The sequence below is a fragment of the Oncorhynchus tshawytscha genome, unplaced genomic scaffold (assembly GCF_018296145.1).
Source record: "Oncorhynchus tshawytscha isolate Ot180627B unplaced genomic scaffold, Otsh_v2.0 Un_contig_447_pilon_pilon, whole genome shotgun sequence".
In the NCBI taxonomy this organism is placed as follows: domain Eukaryota; kingdom Metazoa; phylum Chordata; class Actinopteri; order Salmoniformes; family Salmonidae; genus Oncorhynchus; species Oncorhynchus tshawytscha.
Genome location: NW_024609818.1, coordinates 317,267 through 342,500, shown reverse-complemented (window position 1 = coordinate 342,500; position 25,234 = coordinate 317,267). Strand labels below are relative to the sequence as shown.

General features: G+C 46.3%; 1 protein-coding gene across 1 annotated transcript in view; it reads right to left on the bottom strand.

Moving 5' to 3' along the window:
* Window positions 1-25,234, bottom strand: part of LOC112241306 (bromodomain-containing protein 4-like) — a 62,710-nt gene that overhangs the window by 36,498 nt on the left and 978 nt on the right. Inside the window, 11 exon segments of the mRNA XM_042318872.1 lie at window positions 2,265-2,546; window positions 3,451-3,579; window positions 4,626-4,784; window positions 7,564-7,803; window positions 8,361-8,501; window positions 8,504-8,670; window positions 10,258-10,390; window positions 10,511-10,648; window positions 11,112-11,204; window positions 13,063-13,367; window positions 21,246-21,396. Of these exon segments, the coding sequence (XP_042174806.1) occupies window positions 2,265-2,546; window positions 3,451-3,579; window positions 4,626-4,784; window positions 7,564-7,803; window positions 8,361-8,501; window positions 8,504-8,670; window positions 10,258-10,390; window positions 10,511-10,621 (1,362 nt within the window). The 5' untranslated portion in view covers window positions 10,622-10,648; window positions 11,112-11,204; window positions 13,063-13,367; window positions 21,246-21,396.

The following is a 25,234-nucleotide window of genomic DNA, read 5'->3' as shown; positions in this document are numbered from 1 at the left end:
CTCTCTCTCCCACCCCCTTCCTTCCTCTCTCTCTCTCCACCCCCTTCCTTCCTCTCTCTCTCTCTCTCCCCTTCCTTCTCTCTCTCTCTCTCTCCTCTCCTTCCTCTCTCTCTCTCCACCCCTTCTTCCTCTCTCTCTCTCTCTCCCCCTCTCCTCTCTCTCTCTCCTCTCCTTCCTCTCTCTCTCTCTCTCACCCCTTCCTCCTCTCTCTCTCTCTCTCTCTCTCTCCCACCCCTTCCTTCCTCTCTCTCTCCCTCTCCTCTCTCTCTCCACCCCCTTCCTTCCTCTCTCTCTCACCCCTTCCTTCCTCTCTCTCTCTCTCTCTCTCTCTCTCCCCCCCTTCCTTCCTCTCTCTCTCTCTCACCCCTTCCTTCTCTCTCTCTCTCCCTTCCTCCCCTCTCTCTCCCCCCCTTCCTTCCTCTCTCTCCCACCCCTTCCTTCCTCTCTCTCTCTCCCCACCCCTTCTCTCTCCCCCTCTCCTCTCCTCTCTCTCCTCTCCCCTTCTCTCTCTCTCTCTCACCCCTCCTCTCTCCTCTCTCTCTCTCTCCCACCCCTTCCTTCTCTCTCTCTCTCCACCCCTTCCTCTCTCTCTCTCTCTCACCCCTCTCCTCTCCTCTCCTCTCTCTCTCCCCTCCCTCTCTCTCTCTCTCTCTCTCCACCCCTTCCTCCTCTCTCTCTCCCACCCCCTCTCTCTCTCTCTCTCTCTCTCACCCCTTCCTTCCTCTCTCTCTCTCACCCCTCTCTCTCTCTCTCTCTCTCTTCCTTCTTCCTCCTCTCTCTCCCCCCCTCTCTCTCTCTCTCTCTCCCACCCCTTCCTTCCTCTCTCTCTCTCTCTCCCTCTCTCTCTCACCCCTTCCTTCTCTCTCTCTCTCTCTCACCCCTTCCTTCCTCTCTCTCTCTCCCCACCCCTTCCTTCCTCTCTCTCTCTCTCACCCCTTCCTTCCTCTCTCTCTCACCCCTTCCTCCCTCTCTCTCTCCCCCTTCCTCTCTCTCTCTCTCCTCCCCTTCCTTCCTCTCTCTCTCTCTCTCTCTCTCTCTCCCCCTTCCTTCCTCTCTCTCTCCACCCCTTCCTTCCTCTCTCTCTCTCTCTCCCACCCCTTCCTTCCTCTCTCTCTCTCACCCCTTCCTCTCTCTCTCTCTCTCCCACCCTTCTCCTCTCTCTCCCCTTCCTCTCTCCTCTCCTCCTCCCTCCTCTCTCCCCTCTCTCTCCCACCCCTTCCTCTCTCTCCTCTCTCTCTCCCACCCCTTCCTCCCTCTCTCTCCACCCCCCTCTCTCTCCCACCCCTTCCTCCTCTCTCTCTCTCCTCCTCTCTCTCCCCCCTTCCTTCCTCTCTCTCTCCACTCTCTCTCTCTCACCCCTTCCTCTCCTCTCTCTCTCCCACCCCTTCTCTCTCTCTCTCTCTCCTTCTTCCTCTCTCTCTCTCTCTCTCTTCCTTCCTCTCTCCTCTCTCTCCTCTCTCTCCCACCCCTTCCTTCCTCTCTCTCTCTCCACCCCTTCCTCTCTCTCTCTCTCTCCCACCCCTCTCCTTCCTCTCTCTCTCTCTCCCACCCCCTTCCTCTCCTCTCTCTCTCTCTCTCTCTCTCACCCCTTCCTTCCTCTCTCTCTCTCTCTCACCCCTTCCTTCCTCTCTCTCTCCACTCTCTCTCTCCCTTCCTTCCTCTCTCTCTCTCTCTCTCTCTCTCCCACCCCTTCCTTCTCTCTCTCTCTCTCTCACCCCTTCCTCCTCTCTCTCTCTCTCTCTCTCTCCCCCCTTCCTCTCTCTCTCCTCTCTCTCTCTCCCCTTCCTTCCTCTCTCTCTCTCTCTCCACCCCTTCCTCTCTCTCTCTCCCTCTCTCTCTCCCCCTTCCTTCCTCTCTCTCTCCACCCCCTTCCTTCCTTCCTCTCTCTCTCCCACCCCTTCCTTCCTCTCTCTCTCTCTCTCTCCTCTCTCCTCTCTCACCCCTTCCTCTCCTCTCTCTCTCTCTCTCTCACCCCTTCCTTCCTCTCTCTCTCTCTCTCTCTCCCCCCTCTCCTTCTGCCCCTCTTCTTTTCTTTTCCTAACCCCTTTCTTTCTTATTTTATTCTTTCTCTTTGGGTGAGTGAGTGTCAACACAGTGTTTTATCCTTCCTATACATTCTTTACCTCTTTTGCCACCCCCTTCGCCCTCGGGAGACCCCTTCCGCCCTCGGGAGACCCCTTCCGCCCCTCGGCAGACCCCTTCCGCCCCTCGGCAGACCCCTTCCGCCCCTCGGGAGACCCCTTCTCCTCCCATCTCCCCCTCACCTGTTCCTGTAGTTCAGCCAGTCTCTGTGTTCTCTCGTGTTCCAAACCTCCCTCAGAGGATTCTGATTCCGACGAGGAGGAGCTGTCATCGGAGGAGGAGGGGGGTCGGGGGGCAGGGGGCTGTCTGGCCGAGGGGGTGGGGAGGTGGTGGAGGGTGGGGACGGGGAGGGGTTGGAGGGCAGAGATGGTGGGGAGGGGTTTGAGGGCTGGGGCGGGGGAGGGGAAGGGGGCCGTCTCCTCAAGCTCGTCTGGCATTTTGGCAAAGCGCATCTCAAACACGTCCTGTAGAGAGAGAGAGAGAGCTTTGTCAATGTTAACATATGTTTCCCATGCCAACAAAGCCCCTTGAATTGAATTGAGAGTGGTCAGAGCTATGAACCATGGGAACTTTAGTCCGTGGCACTGTGAGATTTGTAGTTCATCATTCATCCATTCAACACTGTTTATGTTGACACCTGTCATTTGTCTGAAAGTGCTGTTGGTTGGTTGTATTTATTGTTTCTTATGATTGTCAGATGTGTTGTAGTTGTTCACCTGTAGTTTGTGTAGTTGTGTATCTGCTGTGTTGCATTATACCTGTAGTTTGTGTAGTTGTGTATCTGCTGTGTTGCATTATAAATGTAGTTTGCGTGCCATAGCAACCATGTTGTGTAGTTTACCTGTAGCTTGCGTGCCATAGCAACCATGTGTAGTTTGCATGTCATAGCAACCATGCTGTGTAGTTTACCTGTAGTTTGTGTGCCATAGCAACCATACTGTGTAGTTTGCGTGCCATAGCAACCATGCTGTGTAGTTTACCTGTAGTTTGTGTGCCATAGCAACCATGCTGTGTAGTTTACCTGTAGTTTGCGTGCCATAGCAACCACGATGTGTAGTTTACCTGTAGTTTGTGTGCCATAGCAACCATGCTGTGTAGTTTACCTGTAGTTTGCATGCCATAGCAACCACGCTGTGTAGTTTACGTGCCATAGCAACCACGCTGTGTAGTTTACGTGCCATAGCAACCACACTGTGTAGTTTACCTGTAGTTTGCGTGCCATAGCAACCACACTGTGTAGTTTACCTGTAGTTTGCGTGCCATAGCAACCACGCTGTGTAGTTTACCTGTAGTTTGCGTGCCATAGCAACCACGCTGTGTAGTTTACCTGTAGTTTGCGTGCCATAGCAACCACGCTGTGTAGTTTACCTGTAGTTTGCGTGCCATATTGACCACGTCATGGTCTGGGGGGTTGTATTTGTAACAGTTGGAGAACATCAACCGGACATCAGCAGCAAAGTGCTGAGCATCTCTGTACTGCCTGCTGTCCAGCTTATCCTGAGGGAACAAACACTCACACGGTGAGGCGACAGAGACACGGTTACCAATTAACACAACCAGGATGTGAGAAGCAGGGCTTCAGTTAGGAAACTGTGGTGCCAGATCCATATGCATTGGGTGTATAGTCCATTAGGGCGTCCAGCCACGGTGCTCAGAATGACACAAATCACATTTAGATGACGGTAATTCATCTAACAGAACATGCAACCAGAGGATGCAACAGCGTGTGTCCTTCTCCGATACGCCTGGTGAAAACATAAAACACCCCCTGGTGCAACACCTTCAATGTATTACCCAGAACCCCCTGGTGTTGCACCTTCAATGTATTACCCAGAACCCCCTGGTGTAGCACCTTCAATGTATTACCCAGAACCCCCTGGTGCTACACCTTCAATGTATTACCCAGAACCCCCTGGTGCTACACCTTCAATGTATTACTCAGAACCCCTGGTGTTGCACCTTCAATGTATTACCCAGAACCCCCTGGTGCTACACCTTCAATGTATTACCCAGAACCCCTGGTGCTACACCTTCAATGTATTACCCAGAACCCCTGGTGCTACACCTTCAATGTATTACCCAGAACCCCCTGGTGCTTCACCTTCAATGTATTACCCAGAACCCCCTGGTGCTTCACCTTCAATGTATTACCCAGAACCCCCTGGTGCTTCACCTTCAATGTATTACCCAGAACCCCCTGGTGCTACACCTTCAATGTATTACCCAGAACCCCCTGGTGCTACACCTTCAATGTATTACCCAGAACCCCCTGGTGCTACACCTTCAATGTATTACCCAGAACCCCTGGTGCTACACCTTCAATGTATTACCCAGAACCCCCTGGTGCTACACCTTCAATGTATTACCCAGAACCCCTGGTGCTACACCGTCAATGTATTCAGATCTATAGGAGGAGCAGATAGAAATTCCTCTACGGTCTGTCTGGTCTTCCTCTCAGACAGCTGGGAGGTCCACTGCTGATGACATCATCACTCATCTAAATGAACAATGAGTGAGTGAGGGTCCACTTTTGATGAGCTCACCTTGACGGTTCCGAGGTCCATAGGGTGTTTGATGATGTGGTGGTAGTCGTGGAGGCCGAGGGCGTGCGCGTCGACAGGCTTGTAGAAGGGCCACGCGTACGCAATGTGTTTCTTAGACAACATGTCTCTGATAAGATCGCCACAGAACAGCAGCTGCTCCTAGAAGGAGGAGGAGAGGAGAGGGAGACGGAGACAGAGGAGAGGGAGACAGAGGAGGGGAGGAGAGGGAGATGGAGACAGAGGAGAGGGAGACGGAGACAGAAGAGGGGGAGGAGAGGGAGACGGAGACAGAAGAGAGGGAGACAGAAGAGAGGGAGACAGAAGAGAGGGAGACAGAAGAGAGGGAGACAGAAGAGAGGGAGACAGAGGAGAGGGAGACAGAAGAGAGGGAGACGGAAGAGAGGGAGACGGAAGAGAGGGAGACAGAAGAGAGGGAGACGGAAGAGAGGGAGACAGAAGAGAGGGAGACGGAAGAGTGGGAGACAGAAGAGAGGGAGACGGAGGGAAAGAGGAAAAAGGAAGGAAAGGGAAGGCCGAGGAAAGAAGACTATTATTCCATATGAGAAATGTGTCATCAGCTGTAACCAACCACTCTGATATACAGACAGACAACCCCACCACTCTGATATACAGACAGACAACCCAACCACTCTGATATACAGACAGACAACCCAACCACTCTGATATACAGACAGACAACCCAACCACTCTGATATACAGACAGACAACCCCACCACTCTGATATACAGACAGACAACCCCACCACTCTGATATACAGACAGACAACCCAACCACTCTGATATACAGACAGACAACCCCCACCACTCTGATATACAGACAGACAACCCCACCACTCTGATATACAGACAGACAACCCCACCACTCTGATATACAGACAGACAACCCAACCACTCTGATATACAGACAGACAACCCAACCACTCTGATATACAGACAGACAACCCCACCCAGACAACCCAACCACTCTGATATACAGACAGACAACCCCAACCACTCTGATATACAGACAGACAACCCCACCACTCTGATATACAGACAGACAACCCCACCACTCTGATATACAGACAGACAACCCAACCACTCTGATATACAGACAGACAACCCAACCACTCTGATATACAGACAGACAACCCAACCACTCTGATATACAGACAGACAACCCCAACCACTCTGATATACAGACAGACAACCCAACCACTCTGATATACAGACAGACAACCCAACCACTCTGATATACAGACAGACAACCCAACCACTCTGATATACACAGACAACCCAACCACTCTGATATACAGACAGACAACCCTAACCCTGTACAGACAGACAGACACAACCCTAACCCTGTACAGACACAGACAGACAGACAGACAGACAGACAGACAGACAGACAAGACAGACAGACAGACAGACAGACAGACAGACAGACAACCCTAACCCTGTACAGACAGACAACCCTAACCCTGTACAGACAGACAACCCTAACCCTGACAGACAGACAGACAGACAGGACAGACAGACAACCCTAACCCTAGACAGACAGACAACCCCTAACCCTGTACAGACAGACAGACAACCCTAACCCTGATATACAGACAGACAACCCCAACCCTAGACAGACAGACAGACAACCCTAACCCTGTATAGACAGACAACCCTAACCCTGTATTAGACAGACAACCCCAGACAGACAGACAGACAACCCCCAACCTCTGTTGTACAGACAGACAACCCTAACCCTGACAGACAGACAGACAACCCCACCAACTTGTACAGACAGACAACCCTAACCCTGTACTAGACAGACAGACAGACAGCCCCAACCCTCTACAGACAGACAGACAGACAACCCAACCCTGTACAGACAGACAACCCCACCACCCTGACAGACAGACAGACAGACAACCCTAACCCTAGACAGACAGACAGACAGACACCTGTTTTAACAGACAACAACCCCACCACTAGACAGACAGACAGACAGACAACCTCTTGTTGTACCCTAGACAGACAGACAACCCCAACCTCTTGTACAGACAGACAGACAGACACAGACAGACAGCTGTTTTAACCTCTTGTTGTATTAGGAGACAGACAGACAGCTGTTTTAACCTCTTGTTGTACTAGGAGACAGACAGACAGCCCCCCCAACCTCTTGTTGTACTAGGAGACAGACAGACAGCTGTTTTAACCTCTTGTTGTATTAGGAGACAGACAGACAGCTGTTTTAACCTCTTGTTGTATATAGCCCCCAGACAGACAACCTCTTGTTGTACTAGGAGACAGACAGACAGCTGTTTTTAACCCCACTCTTGTTGTACTAGGACAGACAGACAGACAGACAGCTGTTTTAACCTCTTGTTGTACTAGGAGACAGACAGACAGCTGTTTTAACCTCTTGTTGTATTAGGAGACAGACAGACAGACTGTTTTAACCTCTTGTTGTACTAGGAGACAGACAGACAGCTGTTTTAACCTCTTGTTGTACTAGGAGACAGACAGACAGCTTCCCTACTGCCCCCCACTGTTTTAACCTCTTGTTGTACTAGGAGACAGACAGATCAGCTGTTTTAACCTCTTGTTGTACTAGGAGACAGACAGACAGCTGTTTTAACCTCTTGTTGTATTAGGAGACAGACAGACAGCTGTTTTAACCTCTTGTTGTATTAGGAGACAGACAGACAGCTGTTTTAACCTCTTGTTGTACTAGGAGACAGACAGACAGCTGTTTTAACCTCTTGTTGTACTAGGAGACAGACAGACAGCTGTTTTAACCTCTTGTTGTACTAGGAGACAGACAGACAGCTGTTTTAACCTCTTGTTGTACTAGGAGACAGACAGACAGCTGTTTTAACCTCTTGTTGTATTAGGAGACAGACAGACAGCTGTTTTAACCTCTTGTTGTATTAGGAGAATAATACCTGTCGTTTGGGGCTCCCGCCGTGACTTGTTAACGCTCCGCCCCCGGGAACCCCCCCGCCTAGCCCCAGGTGGTGCTGGGAGTCGGGCTGGGCGGGGTCTCGTTTGGGCTGCTTCAGCGGGCGGCTGCTGCTCTCACGGCGGGGTCGGGGGGGCTCCGTCGCCACAGGAGACGACTCGCTGAGCTGGTCGTTGGCGGTGGGTGTGGTGGTGTCAGCCTTCCTCTTCTGGCTCTTCCTCTGCTGCAGGTGGGGAGGTTAAAGGTCAGGGGCTAGAGGTCAAGACAACACCACACATTCCCTCAGCATGACACATGATGAGTGGATAAGTCGATGTGCTAAAAGTAGAAGAGTAAACATGGTCCCAGCTGGATCATAGGGACAGGAATGAAGAGACATTCAACTACCAGGAAGATAATGACGGTACGTGGGAACATCTCAGGGCATTTAATTTAATTTATTTAAAATTGTACCTTTATTTAACCAGGCAAGTCAGTTAAGAACAAATTCTTATTTTCAATGACGGCCTAGGAACAGTGGGTTAACTGCCTGTTCAGGGGCAGAACGACAGATTTGTACCTTGTTAGCTCGGGGGTTTGAACTTGCAACCTTCCGGTTACTAGTCCAACGCTCTAACCACTAGGCTACCCTGCCGCCCTGCGGAGGAATGACTGGAGGAAAGAGAGAGACTTCCTATATCAGACGTCAATTAATATAGGTTTGTCTCCTCGTTCCGCTCGACCACACACTTTCAGACTGCCGTACCCCCACCCCTTCTTTTCTCCCTCTGGTCTCCTCACCTTAGCTGGGGGTGCGATGCTCTGGGGGATGGGTGGGGCAGCAGGGTGGGCTGGGGGTTGTTGGGGTACGGAGGTGAGGCCCTGGGCCAGGACATCCAGAGGGCTGATGGGGAAGGGTGGTCCCAGCTGGGGGCGTGGGAGGGAACGCGAGGGGGCTGGGTCTGAGGGGGAGGGCGAGGGGGAGGGTGGGGGCCCCTGGGATATGGGGAGACCCCGAGTCTGAGGGCCCGGTGACGGGGAGGAGAAACCTCGGGTGTGGGGGGGAGGAGGAGAGATGAATCCTGGCCGGAGTCAGACTTAGACAGGAGACCTGGAGAGGAGGAGCGAGGGGGATGGAAAGAGAGAGACAGGGGGATGGAAAGAGAGAGACAAGGGGGTGGAAAGAGAGAGGGGGGTGGAAAGAGGAGGGGGAAAGAGAGAGACGGGGGGGATGGAAAGAGAGAGAGGGGGGGATGGAAGTCCACCCAGAGTAAAATATAAGAGAGAATAAGCAACAGAGAGGTGAAGACAAGAAAGGAACAGAAGAGGAGAGAAGAGAAAGCACTCCATCAGTAATGACAACAGTGATCTGAATCCCTCCATCAGTAATGACAACAGTGATCTGAATCCCTCCATCAGTAATGACAACAGTGATCTGAATCCCTCCATCAGTAATAACAGTGATCTGAATCCCTCCATCAGTAATCTGAATCCCTCCATCAGTAATGACAACAGTGATCTGAATCCCTCCATCAGTAATGACAACAGTGATCTGAATCCCTCCATCAGTAATGACAACAGTGATCTGAATCCCTCCATCAGTAATGACAACAGTGATCTGAGTCCCTCCATCAGTAATGACAACAGTGATCTGAATCCCTCCATCAGTAATGACAACAGTGATCTGAATCCCTCCATCAGTAATAACAGTGATCTGAGTCCCTCCATCAGTAATGACAACAGTGATCTGAATCCCTCCATCAGTAATGACAGCAGTGATCTGAATCCCTCCATCAGTAATGACAGCAGTGATCTGAATCCCTCCATCAGTAATGACAACAGTGATCTGAATCCCTCCATCAGTAATGAACAGTGATCTGAGTCCCTCCATCAGTAATGACAACAGTGATCTGAATCCCTCCATCAGTAATGACAACAGTGATCTGAATCCCTCCATCAGTAATGACAACAGTGATCTGAATCCCTCCATCAGTAATGACAACAGTGATCTGAGTCCCTCCATCAGTAATGACAACAGTGATCTGAGTCCCTCCATCAGTAATGACAACAGTGATCTGAATCCCTCCATCAGTAATGACAACAGTGATCTGAATCCCTCCATCAGTAATCAACAGTGATCTGAGTCCCTCCATCAGTAATGACAACAGTGATCTGAATCCCTCCATCAGTAATGACAACAGTGATCTGAGTCCCTCCATCAGTAATGACAACAGTGATCTGAGTCCCTCCATCAGTAATGACAACAGTGATCTGAGTCCCTCCATCAGTAATGACAACAGTGATCTGAGTCCCTCCATCAGTAATGACAACAGTGATCTGAATCCCTCCATCAGTAATAACAAAAGTGATCTGAATCCCTCCATCAGTAATGACAACAGTGATCTGAATCCCTCCATCAGTAATGACAACAGTGATCTGAATCCCTCCATCAGTAATGACAACAGTGATCTGAGTCCCTCCATCAGTAATGACAACAGTGATCTGAGTCCCTCCATCAGTAATGACAACAGTGATCTGAGTCCCTCCATCAGTAATGACAACAGTGATCTGAGTCCCTCCATCAGTAATGACAACAGTGATCTGAATCCCTCCATCAGTAATGACAAGAGTGATCTGAATCTCCCCATCAGAACAAATCAGACCGTTGGAACTAAAAGCCACTCTCCCTACACCATACCTGCTTCTCTCTGCCCCGCCCTCCGCCCCTTGGTAACCATGGCGATCTCAGTCTCCTCTTGGGGCATCTCAGAGATCTTCTGAAGAAACATCTTCTCTAGAGACTCTGCCATCAACACTATGTCATCACCAGGCTGCACACATACACATACACACACACACACACATATACACACACACACACGTCAGTTAACCCTAGCCCTACTATCAGATTTCTGTCTGTGTGTGTGTGTGTGTGTGTGTGTATACTGTACCTTGTTGTAGATGTAACAGTTGGTGAACATGGTGTTGAAGTCCTGTATACATTCCTGGGCGTTCCAATAGTAGCTGTTCTCCAGTCTCTTCTTGATGGTCCCCATGTCCATAGGAACCTTGATGATCTGATAGTAATCCTGGAGAGGGGAGGAGGGAGAGAGAGAGAGAGGGACAGAGGAAGGGGGGAAGAGGACAGAGGGACAGAGGAAGGGGGAGAGAGAGAGGAAGGACAGAGGAAGGGGGGGGGAGAGAGGACAGAGGAAGGGGGGAGAGAGAGGACAGAGGAAGGGGGGAGAGAGAGGGACAGAGGAAGGGGGAGAGAGAGGACAGAGGAAGGGGGAGAGAGAGGACAGAGGAAGGGGGGGAGAGAGAGGACAGAGGAAAAGGGAGAGAGAGGGAGGAGAGAGAGGGGTTAGAGGGAGGAGAGAGAGAGAGAGAGGGGTTAGAGGGAGGGAGGAGAGAGGGATGGAGAGAGAGAGGGAAATAAAGTCTCTCTCCCTCAACTCTCTCACCCCCATGTCTCCCTCTCACCTCCATCTCTCTCCCGCTCTACTGGAGCCTGGAGGGGCGATGAGAAGTGATTCCCCCCCCACTACTTACAGGCAGGCCGAGTTTGATGGCATCTACGGGAGCCTGGAAGGGCCATGAGAAGTGATGTTTCCACAGCGTCTTCAGCAGCACCTTCAACAGGTACTGCAACACAATAAACCTATTACCAACCCACCACTCAATCAATCAACCCATCAATCAACCAACCCATCAATCAATCAACCCATCAACCAACCAACTAGGGCCCTATAGATCTGCAATGGGGAGAACACGGACAGAATCATGGAATCCAGATCTTAAAACAGGATTCAACAATATAAAAAAATGTATTGACGAACTCAGTAGGAAATCAACTAAATGTTGAACTTCAAAATGCATCAGTGATTCTCTCTCTCTCCCTCCCTCTCTCCCTAAAAGGCAACGGCACACGGCACAGGAATGCCCGTCTGTGTGCTTTCTGTCTCCCAATGTGTGTAGCCGTTAGCGGTGATGTTAATGATAACCTTCTGGTAGATGAAAAGGCTTTCCCAGAAACCTTCTCTATTAAATGTTAACTACAGAGTAGTGTATGTCTACCTGGCGGAATGACATCATGATTATTTACATCAATCCAGCGGCCATTTTGTTTAGCTAACTGTAGTGTATGTCTACCTGGCAGAATGACATCGTGATTATTTACATCAATCCAGCGGCCATTTTGTTTAGCTAACTGTAGTGTATGTCTACCTGGCAGAATGACATCGTGATTATTTACATCAATCCATCGGCCATTTTGTTTAGCTAACTCTGCAGTCACGAGTGCTACAGAAACATCACTAACCAAACAACTGTCCCAGGCTGGTGCACAGTTGAATTAAAGGTAGTTAAATCCACAAATGAAAATGTATTTAATTTTTCATGATTAGAGGTCGACCAAATAATCGGAATGGACGATTAATTAGGGCCGATTTCAAGTTATCATAACAATCGGTAATCGGCTATTTCGGACACAGATTATGGCCGATTACATTGCACTCCACGAGGAGACTGAGTGGCAGGCTGACCACCTGTTTACGCAAGGGCAGCAAGGAGCCAAGGTAAGTTGCTAGCTAGCATTAAACTTATCTTAACATAAAATCACTAGTTAACTACACATGGTTGATGATATTACTAGTTTATCTAGCTTGTCCTGCGTTGCATATAATCGATGTGGTGCCTTTTAATTTATCATCGAATCACAGCCTACTTCGCCAAACAGGTGATGATTTAACAAGCGCATTCGTGAAAAAAGCACTGTCATTGCACCAATGTGTTACTAACCATAAACATCATGCCTTCCTTAAAATCAATACACAAGTATATATTTTTAAACCTGCATATTTAGTTAATATTGCCTGCTAACATGAATTTCTTTTAACTAGGGAAATTGTGTCACTTATCCTGCGTTCTGTGCAAGCAGAGTCTGGGTATATGCAGCAGTTTTGTACATGCCAAATATTGCACTTTGTTTTTGCATTATTTAAACCAAATTGAACACGTTTCATTATTTAATTGAGATTAAATTGATTTTATTGATGTATTTTATTAAGTTAAAATAAAAGTGTTCATTCAGCATTGTTATGGTCATTATTACAAATATTCAGTTGATTTAAAAATCGTCCGTTTAAATCGGTACCGGCATTTTGGTCCTCCAATAATCGGTATCGGAGTTGAAAAATCATAGTCGGTCGACGTCTAGTCATGATGTGGTTTAAGAATTGATGTGGACTGAATATCAAATTTTGTTCTATAAAAAAAAAAGTGTGAGTTTGAGAATGAAAACTGAGAAAAACGGAAACCTGAAAAAAAACTCCACGGAATCAGACGAAAAAAACATTTTATATTATTTTATATGGCCCCGACCGACCAACCAATCAAACAAACAGTACAGTATCAGTAGTCAAAGCTTGTTGTTCTGTGGTTCGACACACACACAGACACACAGACACACAGACACACACACACACACACACACACACACTACCTGTAGCTGGTTGGTCTGTCGTTTCGGCCTCGAGGGGTTCCATGTCTCGGGGGCGGGGGTTACAGGAGAGGGAGCGGGGGGCGGGGTCTAGGCTGCTGCCCGCCTCCAGGCCGTCTCCCATGGCGACGGAGGCAGGGCGTAGCAGGCGGGGAGGGGGGGAGTCCCAGTCAGACAGTTTGGAGCCGGGAGAGGCAGGCAGGCTAGACTGGGAAGCCCTCTCAGGCCATCACACAAAACGCTGGACTGTCTGAAGGGAGGAGGAAGAGTAACGTCATCATCGTCATCATCACAGCCCACTGGATTCTCTAGGAGGGGAGGAAGAGTAACATCATCATCATCACAGCCACTGGATTCTCTAGGAGGGGGAGGAAGAGTAACGTCATCATAGTCATCATCATCACAGCCCACTGGATTCTCTAGGAGGGGAGGAAGAACATTGTCATCATCACAGCCCACTGAATTCTCAAGGAGGGGGAGGAAGAGTAACCTCATCACAGCCCACTGCATTCTATAGGAGGAAGAGTAACGTCATCATCATCACAGTCCTATATAAACACAGTCCTATACACTGACCCCACTATATAAACACAGTCCTATATAAACACAGTCCTATATACTGACCCCACTATATAAACACAGTCCTATACACTGACACCACTATATAAACACAGTCCTATACACTGACACCACTATATAAACACAGTCCTATACACTGACCCCACTATATAAACACAGTCCTATACACTGACCCCACTATATAAAACACAGTCCTATACACTGACCCCACTATATAAAACACAGTCCTATACACTGACCCCACTATATAAAACACAGTCCTATACACTGACCCCACTATATAAACACAGTCCTATACACTGACCCCACTATATAAACAAAGTCCTATACACTGACCCCACTATATAAACACAGTCCTATACACTGACCCCACTATATAAACACAGTCCTATACACTGACCCCACTATATAAACACAATCCTATACACTGACCCCACTATATAAACACAGTCCTATACACTGACCCCACTATATAAACACAGTCCTATACACTGACCCCACTACCATATAAACACACCCCACTATATAAACACAGTCCTATACACTGACCCCACTATATAAACACAGTCCTATACACTGACCCCACTATATAAACACAGTCCTATACACTGACCCCACCCACAGTCCTATATAAACACAGTCCTATACACTGACCCCACTATATAAACACAGTCCTATACACTGACCCCACTATATAAACACAGTCCTATACACTGACCCCACTATAAAAACACTATACACTGACCCCACTATATAAACACAGTCCTATACACTGACCCCACTATATAAACACAGTCCTATACACTGACCCCACTATATAAACACAGTCCTACACCCCCACTATATAAACACAGTCCTATACAACCCCACACAGTCCTATACACTGACCCCACTATATAAACACAGTCCTATACACTGACCCCACTATATAAACACAGTCCTATACACTGACACAGTCCTATACACTGACCCCACTATATAAACACAGTCCTATACACTGACCCCACTATATAAACACAGTCCTATACACTGACCCCACTATATAAACACAGTCCTATACACAGTGACCCCACTATATAAACACAGTCCTGACCCCACTACACAGTCCTATACACTGACCCCACTATATAAACACAGTCCTATACACTGACCCCACTATATAAACACAGTCCTAACCCCACTATATAAACAGTCCTATACACTGACCCCACTATATAAACACAGTCCTATACACTGACCCCACTATATAAACACAGTCCTAACCCCACTCACAGTCCTATACACTGACCCCACTATATAAACACAGTCCTATACACTGACCCCACTATATAAACACAGTCCTATACACTGACCCCACTATATAAACACAATCACAGTCCTATACACTGACCCCACTATATAAACACAGTCCTATACACTGACCCCACTATATAAACACAGTCCTATACACTGACCCCACTATATAAACACAGTATATAAACACAGTCCTATACACCTATACACTGACCCCACTATATAAACACAGTCCTACACCTAGTCCTATACACTGACCCCACTATATAAACACAGTCCTATACACTGACCCCACTATATAAACACAGTCCTATACACTGACCCCACTATATAAACACAGTCCTATACACTGACCCCACTATATAAACACAGTATATAAAACACAGTCCTATACACTGACCCCACTATATAAACACAGTCCTATATAAACTATATAAACACAGTCCTATACACTGACCCCACTACACAGTCCACCCCATATAAACACAGTCCTATACACTGACCCCACTATATAAACACAGTCCTGACCCCACTATATAAACCCCCCACTATATAAACACAGTCCTATACACTATATAAACACAGTCCCACTGACCCCACTATATAAACACAGTCCTATACACTGACCCCACTATATAAACACAGTCCTATACACTGACCCCACCATATAAACACAGTCCTATACACTGACCCCACTATATAAACACAGTCCTATACACTGGCCCCACCATATAAACAGTCCTATACACTGACCCCACCCAGTCCTATACCCCACTATATAAACACAGTCCTATACACTGACCCCACTATATAAACACAGTCCTATACACCCCCACTATATAAACACTATATAAACACAGTCCTATACACTGACCCCACTATATAAACACAGTCCTATACACTGACCCCACTATATAAACACAGTCCTATACACTGACCCCACTATATAAACACAGTCCTATACACTGACCCCACTATATAAACACAGTCCTATAACTGACCCCACACAGTCCTACACCACCCCCCACTATATAAACACAGTCCTATACACTGACCCCACTATATAAACACAGTCCTATACACTGACCCCACTATATAAACACAGTCCTATACACCTGACCCCACTATATAAACACAGTCCTATACACTGACCCCACTATATAAACACAGTCCTATACACTGACCCCACTATATAAACACAGTCCTATACACTGACCCCACTATATAAACACAGTCCTATACACTGACCCCACTATATAAACACAGTCCTAACCCCACTATATAAACAGTCCTATACACTGACCCCACTATATAAACCCAGTCCTGTACACTGACCCCACTATATAAACACAGTCCTATCCACTGACCCCACTATATAAACCCAGTCCTATACACTGACCCCACTATATAAACACAGTCCTATACACTGACCCCACTATATAAACACAGTCCTATACACTGACCCCACTATATAAACAGTCCTATACACTGACCCAGTCCTATCCACTGACCCCACTATATAAACAGTCCTATACACTGACCCCACTATATAAACACAGTCCTAACCCCACTATATAAACACAGTCCTATACACTGACCCCACTATATAAACACAGTCCTAACCCCACTATATAAACAGTCCTATACACTGACCCCACTATATAAACAGTCCTGTACACTGACCCCACTATATAAACACAGTCCTATATAAAAACACAGTCCTATACACTGACCCCACTATATAAACACAGTCCTAACCCCCACTATATAAACAGTCCTATACACTGACCCCACTATATAAACACAGTCCTGTACACTGACCCCACTATATAAACACAGTCCTAACACTGACCCCACTATATAAACACAGTCCCTACACTGACCCCACTATATAAACACAGTCCTATCCACTGACCCCACTATATAAACCCAGTCCTATACACTGACCCCACTATATAAACACAGTCCTAACCCCACTAAATAAACAGTCCTATACACTGATCCCACTATATAAACACAGTCCTAACTCCACTATATAAACACAGTCCTATACACTGACCCCACTATATAAACACAGTCCTATACACTGACCCCACTATAAAACACAGTCCTATACACTGACCCCACTATATAAACACAGTCCTATACACTGACCCCACTATATAAACACAGTCCTATATAAACACAGTCCTATACACTGACCCCACTATATAAACACAGTCCTATACACTGACCCCACTATATAAACACAGTCCTATACACTGACCCCACTATATAAACACAGTCCTATACACTGACCCCACTATATAAACAGTCCTATACACTGACCCCACTATATAAACACAGTCCTATACACCGACCCCACTATATAAACACAGTCCTATACACCGACCCCACTATATAAACACAGTCCTATACACCGACCCCACTATATAAACACAGTCCTATACACTGACCCCGGCATACACAGGCATATCAGCCCACCGTCTCAGTGACGAATCAACAGAACTGGACTTTCCCAAACTTTCCAACACACACACTTACAGCCACACACACACTACCCTAACTCACACAGATCTATGTACCGACCCCTGCACACACTGGCTGCCCAGACTAACCACCAAACTGGACTTCCCCAAACACACACACTGCGCTACCACACACACACACTGCGCTACCACACACACACACTGCGCTACCACACACACACAGGACACACTGCGCTACCACACACACACACACACACTGCGGTACCACACACACACGCTACCACACACAGCTGCGGTACCACACACACACACACCTACAGCACACACACACTGCGGTAACCACACACACACACACACACAGCGCTACCACACACACACAAACTGCTACACACACACACACACTGCGCTAACACACACTGCGCTAACACACACACACACACACTGCGCTAACACACACACACACTGCGCTAACACACACACACTGCGCTAACACACACACAACACACACACACACTGCGCTAACACACACACACACACACACACACTGCGCTAACACACACACACACACACTGCGCTAACACACACACACACACACACACTGCGCTAACACACACACACACACACACACGCTAACACACACACACACACACACTGCGCTAACACACACACACACAGCGCTAACACACACACACACACACACAGCGCTAACACACACACACACACACACACTGCGCTAACACACACACACTGCGCTAACACACACACACAGTAAACACAGACATAGTCTAACAGATAAAAGGTGAAAGGTCCTCTAACATGGTTTGATTTAACTTCTCTAGGTAAAAGCATGCCCAAATTAAACTGCCTGCTACTCGGGCCCAGAAGACATGATATGCATATAACTGGTAGATTTGGATAGAAAACACTCTAAAGTTTCCAAAACTGTTAAAATAGTGTCTGAGTATAACAGAACTGATTTGGCAGGTGAAAACCTGAGAAATATCCATTCAGGAAGTAGTTTTTTTTGTTGGTTTTGTAGTTTTCTATTCAATGCCATTACAGTATCCATTGACTTAGGAGTCAAATTGCAGTTCCTATGCCTTCCACTAGATGTCAACAGTCTTTAGAAATTGTTTCAGGCTTGTATTCTGATAAATGGGGAGTAAGACCCGTCTGAATGAGTGGACCCTACCGTGTCACAGAGCTTTATCATATGCACAACTGAGAGAGTGCCTTTCTTGTTTACCTTTTATATTGACAACGTTATTGTCCGGTTGAAATATTATCGATTATTCAGGCTAAAAACAACCTGAGGATTGAATATAAACATCGTTTGACATGTTTCTATGAACTTTACAGATACAATTTGTATTTTTTTATCTGCCTGTTTTGACTACGTTTGAGCCTGTGGATTACTGAAGAAAACGCAAAAAAACAAAAATGAGATTTTTGGATATAAAGAGACTTTATCGAACAAAAGGAACATTTGTTGAGTAAATGAATGTCTTCTGAGTGCAACCATATGAAGATCATCAAAGGTAAGGGATTAATTTTCTCTCTATTTCTGACTTGTGTAACTCTTCTACTTGGCTGGTTACTGTTTGTAATGATTTGTCTGCTGGGCGATGTTCTCAAATAATCGTACGGTATGCTTTCGCCGTAAAGCATTTTTTAAATCTGTCACCGTGGTTGGATTTACAAGAAGTTAATCTTTAAACCTATGTAACACAGTGATGAATCTGATTCTATACATATAGTGATTCTATATGTATTGTGATTCTCAGGATTCTATATGTATTGTGATTCTAAACGCATTGTGATTCTCAGGATTCTAAATGTATTGTGATGCTCAGGATTCTATATGTATTGTGATTCAACACTGGGATTTTATTGCGATTCGATGTTCCAAACATATTGCTCACCATATGTCTGCTGCAGAAAGACAAGAATGAGACATGAGAAAACAAGTGTTGATCAGACATGGAAATAAAAGTGCTGAAAACAAATTGACTCCCAACATAAAAAGAAGATGAAGAACAAAGCTATGAAGGAAAAAATACTGGAGTTTTGGTGCAGGCACAGCCAACTAGCACAAAACTAATATTAGGATACTGTCAAAACGTTAGGACTCATCTTAAAAAATATGTAACTGCATCAGTCTCCCCCCCCATCACTATCTAATGATTATGTGTAGTAGTCGTTTACTCATTAGCCTGACATAAATACACCTACCAACCTTTAAGACAGGTTTGAATCCAGAGCCCATTCAGAGGGGTTTGGTTCAAATACAGAAGACATTTTTTTGGAATGCATTCAGTTGTGCAACTGACTAGGTCTCCCCCTTTCCCTAAGGATGATGTTTAGTCCTAGTAGGTCTCCCCCTTTCCCTAATGATGATGTTCAGTCCTAGTAGGTCTTCCCCCCTTTCCCTCATGATGACGTTTAGTCCTAGTAGGTCCCCCTTTCCCTAATGATGATGTTTAGTCCTAGTAGGTCCCCCCTTTCCCTAATGATGATGTTTAGTCCTAGTAGGTCCCCCCTTTCCCTAATGATGATGTTTAGTCCTAGTAGGTCTCCCCCTTTTCCCTAATGATGATGTTTAGTCCTAGTAGGTCTCCCCCTTTCCCTAATGATGATGTTTAGTCCTAGTAGGTCTCCCCCTTTCCCTAATGATGATGTTTAGTCCTAGTAGGTCTCCCCCTTTCCCTAATGATGATGTTTAGTCCTAGTAGGTCTCCCCCTTTCCCTAATGATGATGTTTAGTCCTAGTAGGTCTCCCCCTTTCCCTAATGATGATGTTTAGTCCTAGTAGGTCTCCCCCTTTCCCTAATGATGATGTTTAGTCCTAGTAGGTCTCCCCCTTTCCCTAATGATGATGTTTAGTCCTAGTAGGTCTCCCCCTTTCCCTAATGATGATGTTTAGTCCTAGTAGGTCTCCCCCTTTCCCTAATGATGATGTTTAGTCCTAGTAGGTCCTCCCCTTTCCCTAATGATGATGTTTAGTCCTAGTAGGTCCCCCTTTCCCTAATGATGATGTTTAGTCCTAGTAGGTCTCCCCCTTTCCCTAATGATGATGTTTAGTCCTAGTAGGTCTCCCCCTTTCCCTAATGATGATGTTTAGTCCTAGTAGGTCTCCCCCTTTCCCTAATGATGATGTTTAGTCCTAGTAGGTCCCCCCCTTTCCCTAATGATGATGTTTAGTCCTAGTAGGTCCCCCCTTTCCCTAATGATGATGTTTAGTCCTAGTAGGTCTCCCCCTTTTCCCTAATGATGATGTTTAGTCCTAGTAGGTCTCCCCCTTTCCCTAATGATGATGTTTAGTCCTAGTAGGTATCCCCCTTTCCCTAATGATGATGTTTAGTCCTAGTAGGTCCCCCTTTCCCTAATGATGATGTTTAGTCCTAGTAGGTCTCCCCCTTTACCTAATGATGATGTTGTTCAGTCCAAGTAGGTCTCCCCCTTTCCCCAATGATGATGTTTAGTCCTAGTAGGTCTCCCCCTTTCCCTAATGATGATGTTTAGTCCTAGTAGGTCCCCCTTTACCTAATGATGATGTTGTTCAGTCCTAGTAGGTCTCCCCCTTTCCCTAATGATGATGTTTAGTCCTAGTAGGTCCCCCCCCTTTCCCTAATGATGATGTTTAGTCCTAGTAGGTCCCCCCCTTTCCCTAGTGATGATGTTTAGTCCTAGTAGGTCTCCCCCTTTACCTAATGATGATGTTGTTCAGTCCTAGTAGGTCCCCCCCCTTTCCCTAATGATGATGTTTAGTTCTAGTAGGTTAGTCTAGAATACACACACAAGCTGCTAGCTTACAGCAGGACTTACATGTTTGTCTGTTGTGGTGCAGGCTTGGTCTAGTCCAGAGGGAGTGTCATCTCTCAGAATGGAGAGGTAGAGTAGTGACCTGGAGGGGGGCAGGAGAGAGGGGACAGTCTTCCTTTGGTTGGTTGGTTGACGAGAGGGGTGGAGTAGTGACCTGGAGGGGGGCAGGAGAGAGTGGCTAGACTTCCTTTGGTTGGTTGGTTGACGAGGGGGGTAGAGGGGGTCTGAGAGAGAGCGAGCGAGCGAGAGAGAAATGTAGAAGGACAAGGAATCACAACACTGGTGGAGAGAGAGAGAAACAGAGAGACCGACCAGTCTTCGGTTGTTTGGTTGGTTGACGAGGGGAGTAGAGGGGGTCTGAGAGAGAGAGAGATGTAGAAGGACAAGGAATCACAACACTGGTGTGTGGGGGGGGGGGATATAGAGAAGAGAAGGGTTGTAGTGTGACTGTACGTCAGCCGTGTGTGTGGTGTGTCTAGAAGGCATAGTGTACGGTGCATTTTGGAAAGTATTCAGACCAGTTGTCTTTTCCACATTTTGTTACAGCCTTATTCTAAAATGTATTAAATAAATAAAAATCCTCTGCAATCTACACACAATACCTCAATGACAGAAGCGAACAGGTTTTTAGACAATTTAAAAAAAATAAAAACAATTACAGAAATACCTTATTTACATTAAGTAGTCAAACCCTTTGCTATGAGACTCAAAATTGAGCTCAGGTTTCCATGGATTGTCCTGTGGTAAATTCAATTGATTGGACATGATTTGGAAAGGCACACAACTGTCTATATAAAGATCCCACAGCTGACAGTGCATGTCAGAGCAAAAACCAAGCCACGAGGTCGAAGGAATTGACCACAGAACTCAGAGACAGATTATGTCGAGGCACAGATCTGGGGAAGGGTACCAAAACATTTCTGCAACATTGAAGGTCCCCAAGAACACAGTGGCCTCCATCATTCCCAAAATGTAAGAAGTTTGGAACCACCAAGACTCTCCCTAGAGCTGTCCTCCCGGCCAAACTGAGCAATCGAGGGAGAACGGCCTTGGTCAGCGAGGTGACCAAGAACCCGATGGTCACTCTAACAGAGCTCCTGAGTTCCTCTGTGGAGATGGGAGAACCTTCTAGAAGGACAACCATCTCTGCAGCATCCTACCAGTCAGGCCTTTATGGTAGAGTGGCCAGATAGAAGCTACTCCTCAGTAAAATGCTCATGACAGCCCGCTTGGAGTTTGCCAAAAGGCACCCAAAGAACTCTCAGACCATTAGAAACAAGATTCTCTGGTCTGATGAAACCAAGATTGAACTCTTTGGCGTGAATGCCAAGCGTCACGTCTTGAGGAAACCTGGCACCATCCCTACGGTGAAGCATGGCGGTGGCAGCATCATGCTGTTGGGATGTTTTTCAGCGGCAGGGAATGGGAGACTAGTGAGGATTGTGGGAAAGATGAATGGAGCAAAGTACAGAGAGCTCCTTGATGAAAACCTGCTCCAGGGCACTCAGAACCTCAGACTGGGGCGAACGACCCTAAGCACACAGCCAAGACAACGCAGGAGTGGCTTTGGGACACGTCTCTGAATGTCCTTGAGTGACCCAGCCAGAGCCCAGACTTGAACCCAATCGAACATCTCTGGAGAGACCTGAAAATAAATGTGCAGTGACACTCCCCATCCAACCTGACAGAGCTTGAGAATATCTGCAGAGAAGAATGTGAGAAACTCCCCAAATACAGGTGTGCCAAGCTTGTAGCGTCATACCCAAGAACACTCAAGGCTGTAATCGCTGCCAAAGGAGCTTCAACAAAGTACTGAGTAAAGGGTCTGAATAATGTGATACTTCAGTTGGTTTTTTAAATCAATTTGCTAACATTTAAAAAAAAAAACTGTTTTTGCTTTGTCATTATGAGGTATTGTGTGTAGATTGACAAGGAGAAAAAAATATTTAATCAATTTTAGAAAAAGGCTGTAACGTAACAAAATGTGGAAAAAGTCTGTAACGTAACAAAATGTGGAAAAAGTCTGTAACGTAACAAAATGTGGAAAAAGTCAAGGGGGCCTGAATACTTTCTGACTAGACTGTATATTTGCATAGGCAAAGACAACAAGATGCAGAGCGTCTGTCTGTCGTGATGAAACCGTGAAAACAAGTAGTCATGTCTCCATGTGACTAACAATCATTGTAAATGAGAGCCTTTGTCTAAGTCTCTACCCACAGCAGAGAGAGACAGACAGGGTAAAGCGAAGGGAGTCAAACTCATTCCATGGAGAGCCTAGTGTCTCTGCTGGGTTTTGGTTTTTTCCTTTCAATGAAGACCAAAACAACCAGGTGAGGGAGAGTTCCTTACTAATCAGTGACCTTAATTCATCAATCAAGTACAAGGAGGAGCAAAACCCACAGACACTCGGCCCTCCGTGGAATGAGTAAAGCATGATGTTTTACTGCTTATGTTCTTGGAGGAAAACCCACAGACACTCGGCCCTCCGTGGAATGAGTAAAGCATGATGTTTTACTGCTTATGTTCTTGGAGGAAAACCCACAGACACTCGGCCCTCCGTGGAATGAGTAAAGCATGATGTTTTACTGCTTATGTTCTTGGAGGAAAACCCACAGACACTCGGCCCTCCGTGGAATGAGTAAAGCATGATGTTTTACTGCTTATGTTCTTGGAGGAAAACCCACAGACACTCGGCCCTCCGTGGAATGAGTAAAGCATGATGTTTTACTGCTTATGTTCTTGGAGGAAAACACACAGACACTCGGCCCTCCGTGGAATGAGTAAAGCATGATGTTTTACTGCTTATGTTCTTGGAGGAAAACACACACACGATAATTGACAACGAACCCAACACTGTCAAAACATTGGAACCCAATCTCACAGCAAGTAGGTCATTTTAGCTACGCACATTTCTCCAGACCATATAGGCCTCTACCCTCAAATAACATTAACTTTAAATAGTTTTAACTAGCTAGATAACCAATAGTCTGATTAATCAGGCTGTAATACACAATTAATTGGTATAAACAGCCTAAGACATTTGTGTGAAAAATCCTGTGTAAATGTTTCAGGATATTGAATAGAATTACATTTAAACTTACTCTACCATTTGTCTGTGCAGTTGTCTTTCTGCTGCCCGAAATTTGAGACAAAATATCCACAGGAAATGACTGTTTAACTGACTTTTTAGGCTCAGTATATGGTTGGTGACGTGGTAAAGATAATTTTATATTGGTTATTCAGTTCTTTGGTAAAAAAAATTTTTACATTGGATATTCAGTTCTCTTGTCAATAGCTACTGAACCAAGCATGCCATGCCAATGAAAATTGAAGGCTATATTCTGAGTCAAGGTAGGATGGGAGAATAATACATGCCTTTGTTTTATTTTTTGGAAGATTTAAATCTGAATATCCAATATAAAACTAACTTAACCCAGGTACCTAAGGGCTCTCTAATAAGTTGGGTAAACAATACTTTCCTGTGGATATTTTGTCTCAAATGTCAAGCAGCAGAAGGACAAACTGCACAGACAACAGGTTGAGTAAGGTTTGAAGGCAATTTCATAGAACATTTTGTCTTTCACACAAATGTCTAAGGCTGTCTAGCTATACCAATTACTTGTGTATTACAGCCTGATTAATCAGACTAGATAATGAAGTGAGAAAAATGAGTCAAAAAAAAGTCAAAACACCCTGAATATAAGGTCCCAAACCAATGAGTAACGAGTATCGAAAATGGTGCTTCTTGTCACATACGTCAGCCTTTTATTCAAATAAAACTATTTCGAGAGATGCAATGTGCATAGCAGATGATTAGGTTAAGTTGTCTAGGGCAGTGGTTCCCCAACTGTGGAGGGGTCGCCACAGGTTATTTATTTATTTTAGGAACTCAGTCCAGCTTTAAACTTACTCTTGAAAATTGTCATCTCTAAATTGGGTAGTACATCATCAGTTCCTCTTGTCCTGTTAGTCATTACAGACCTTAGAGAACT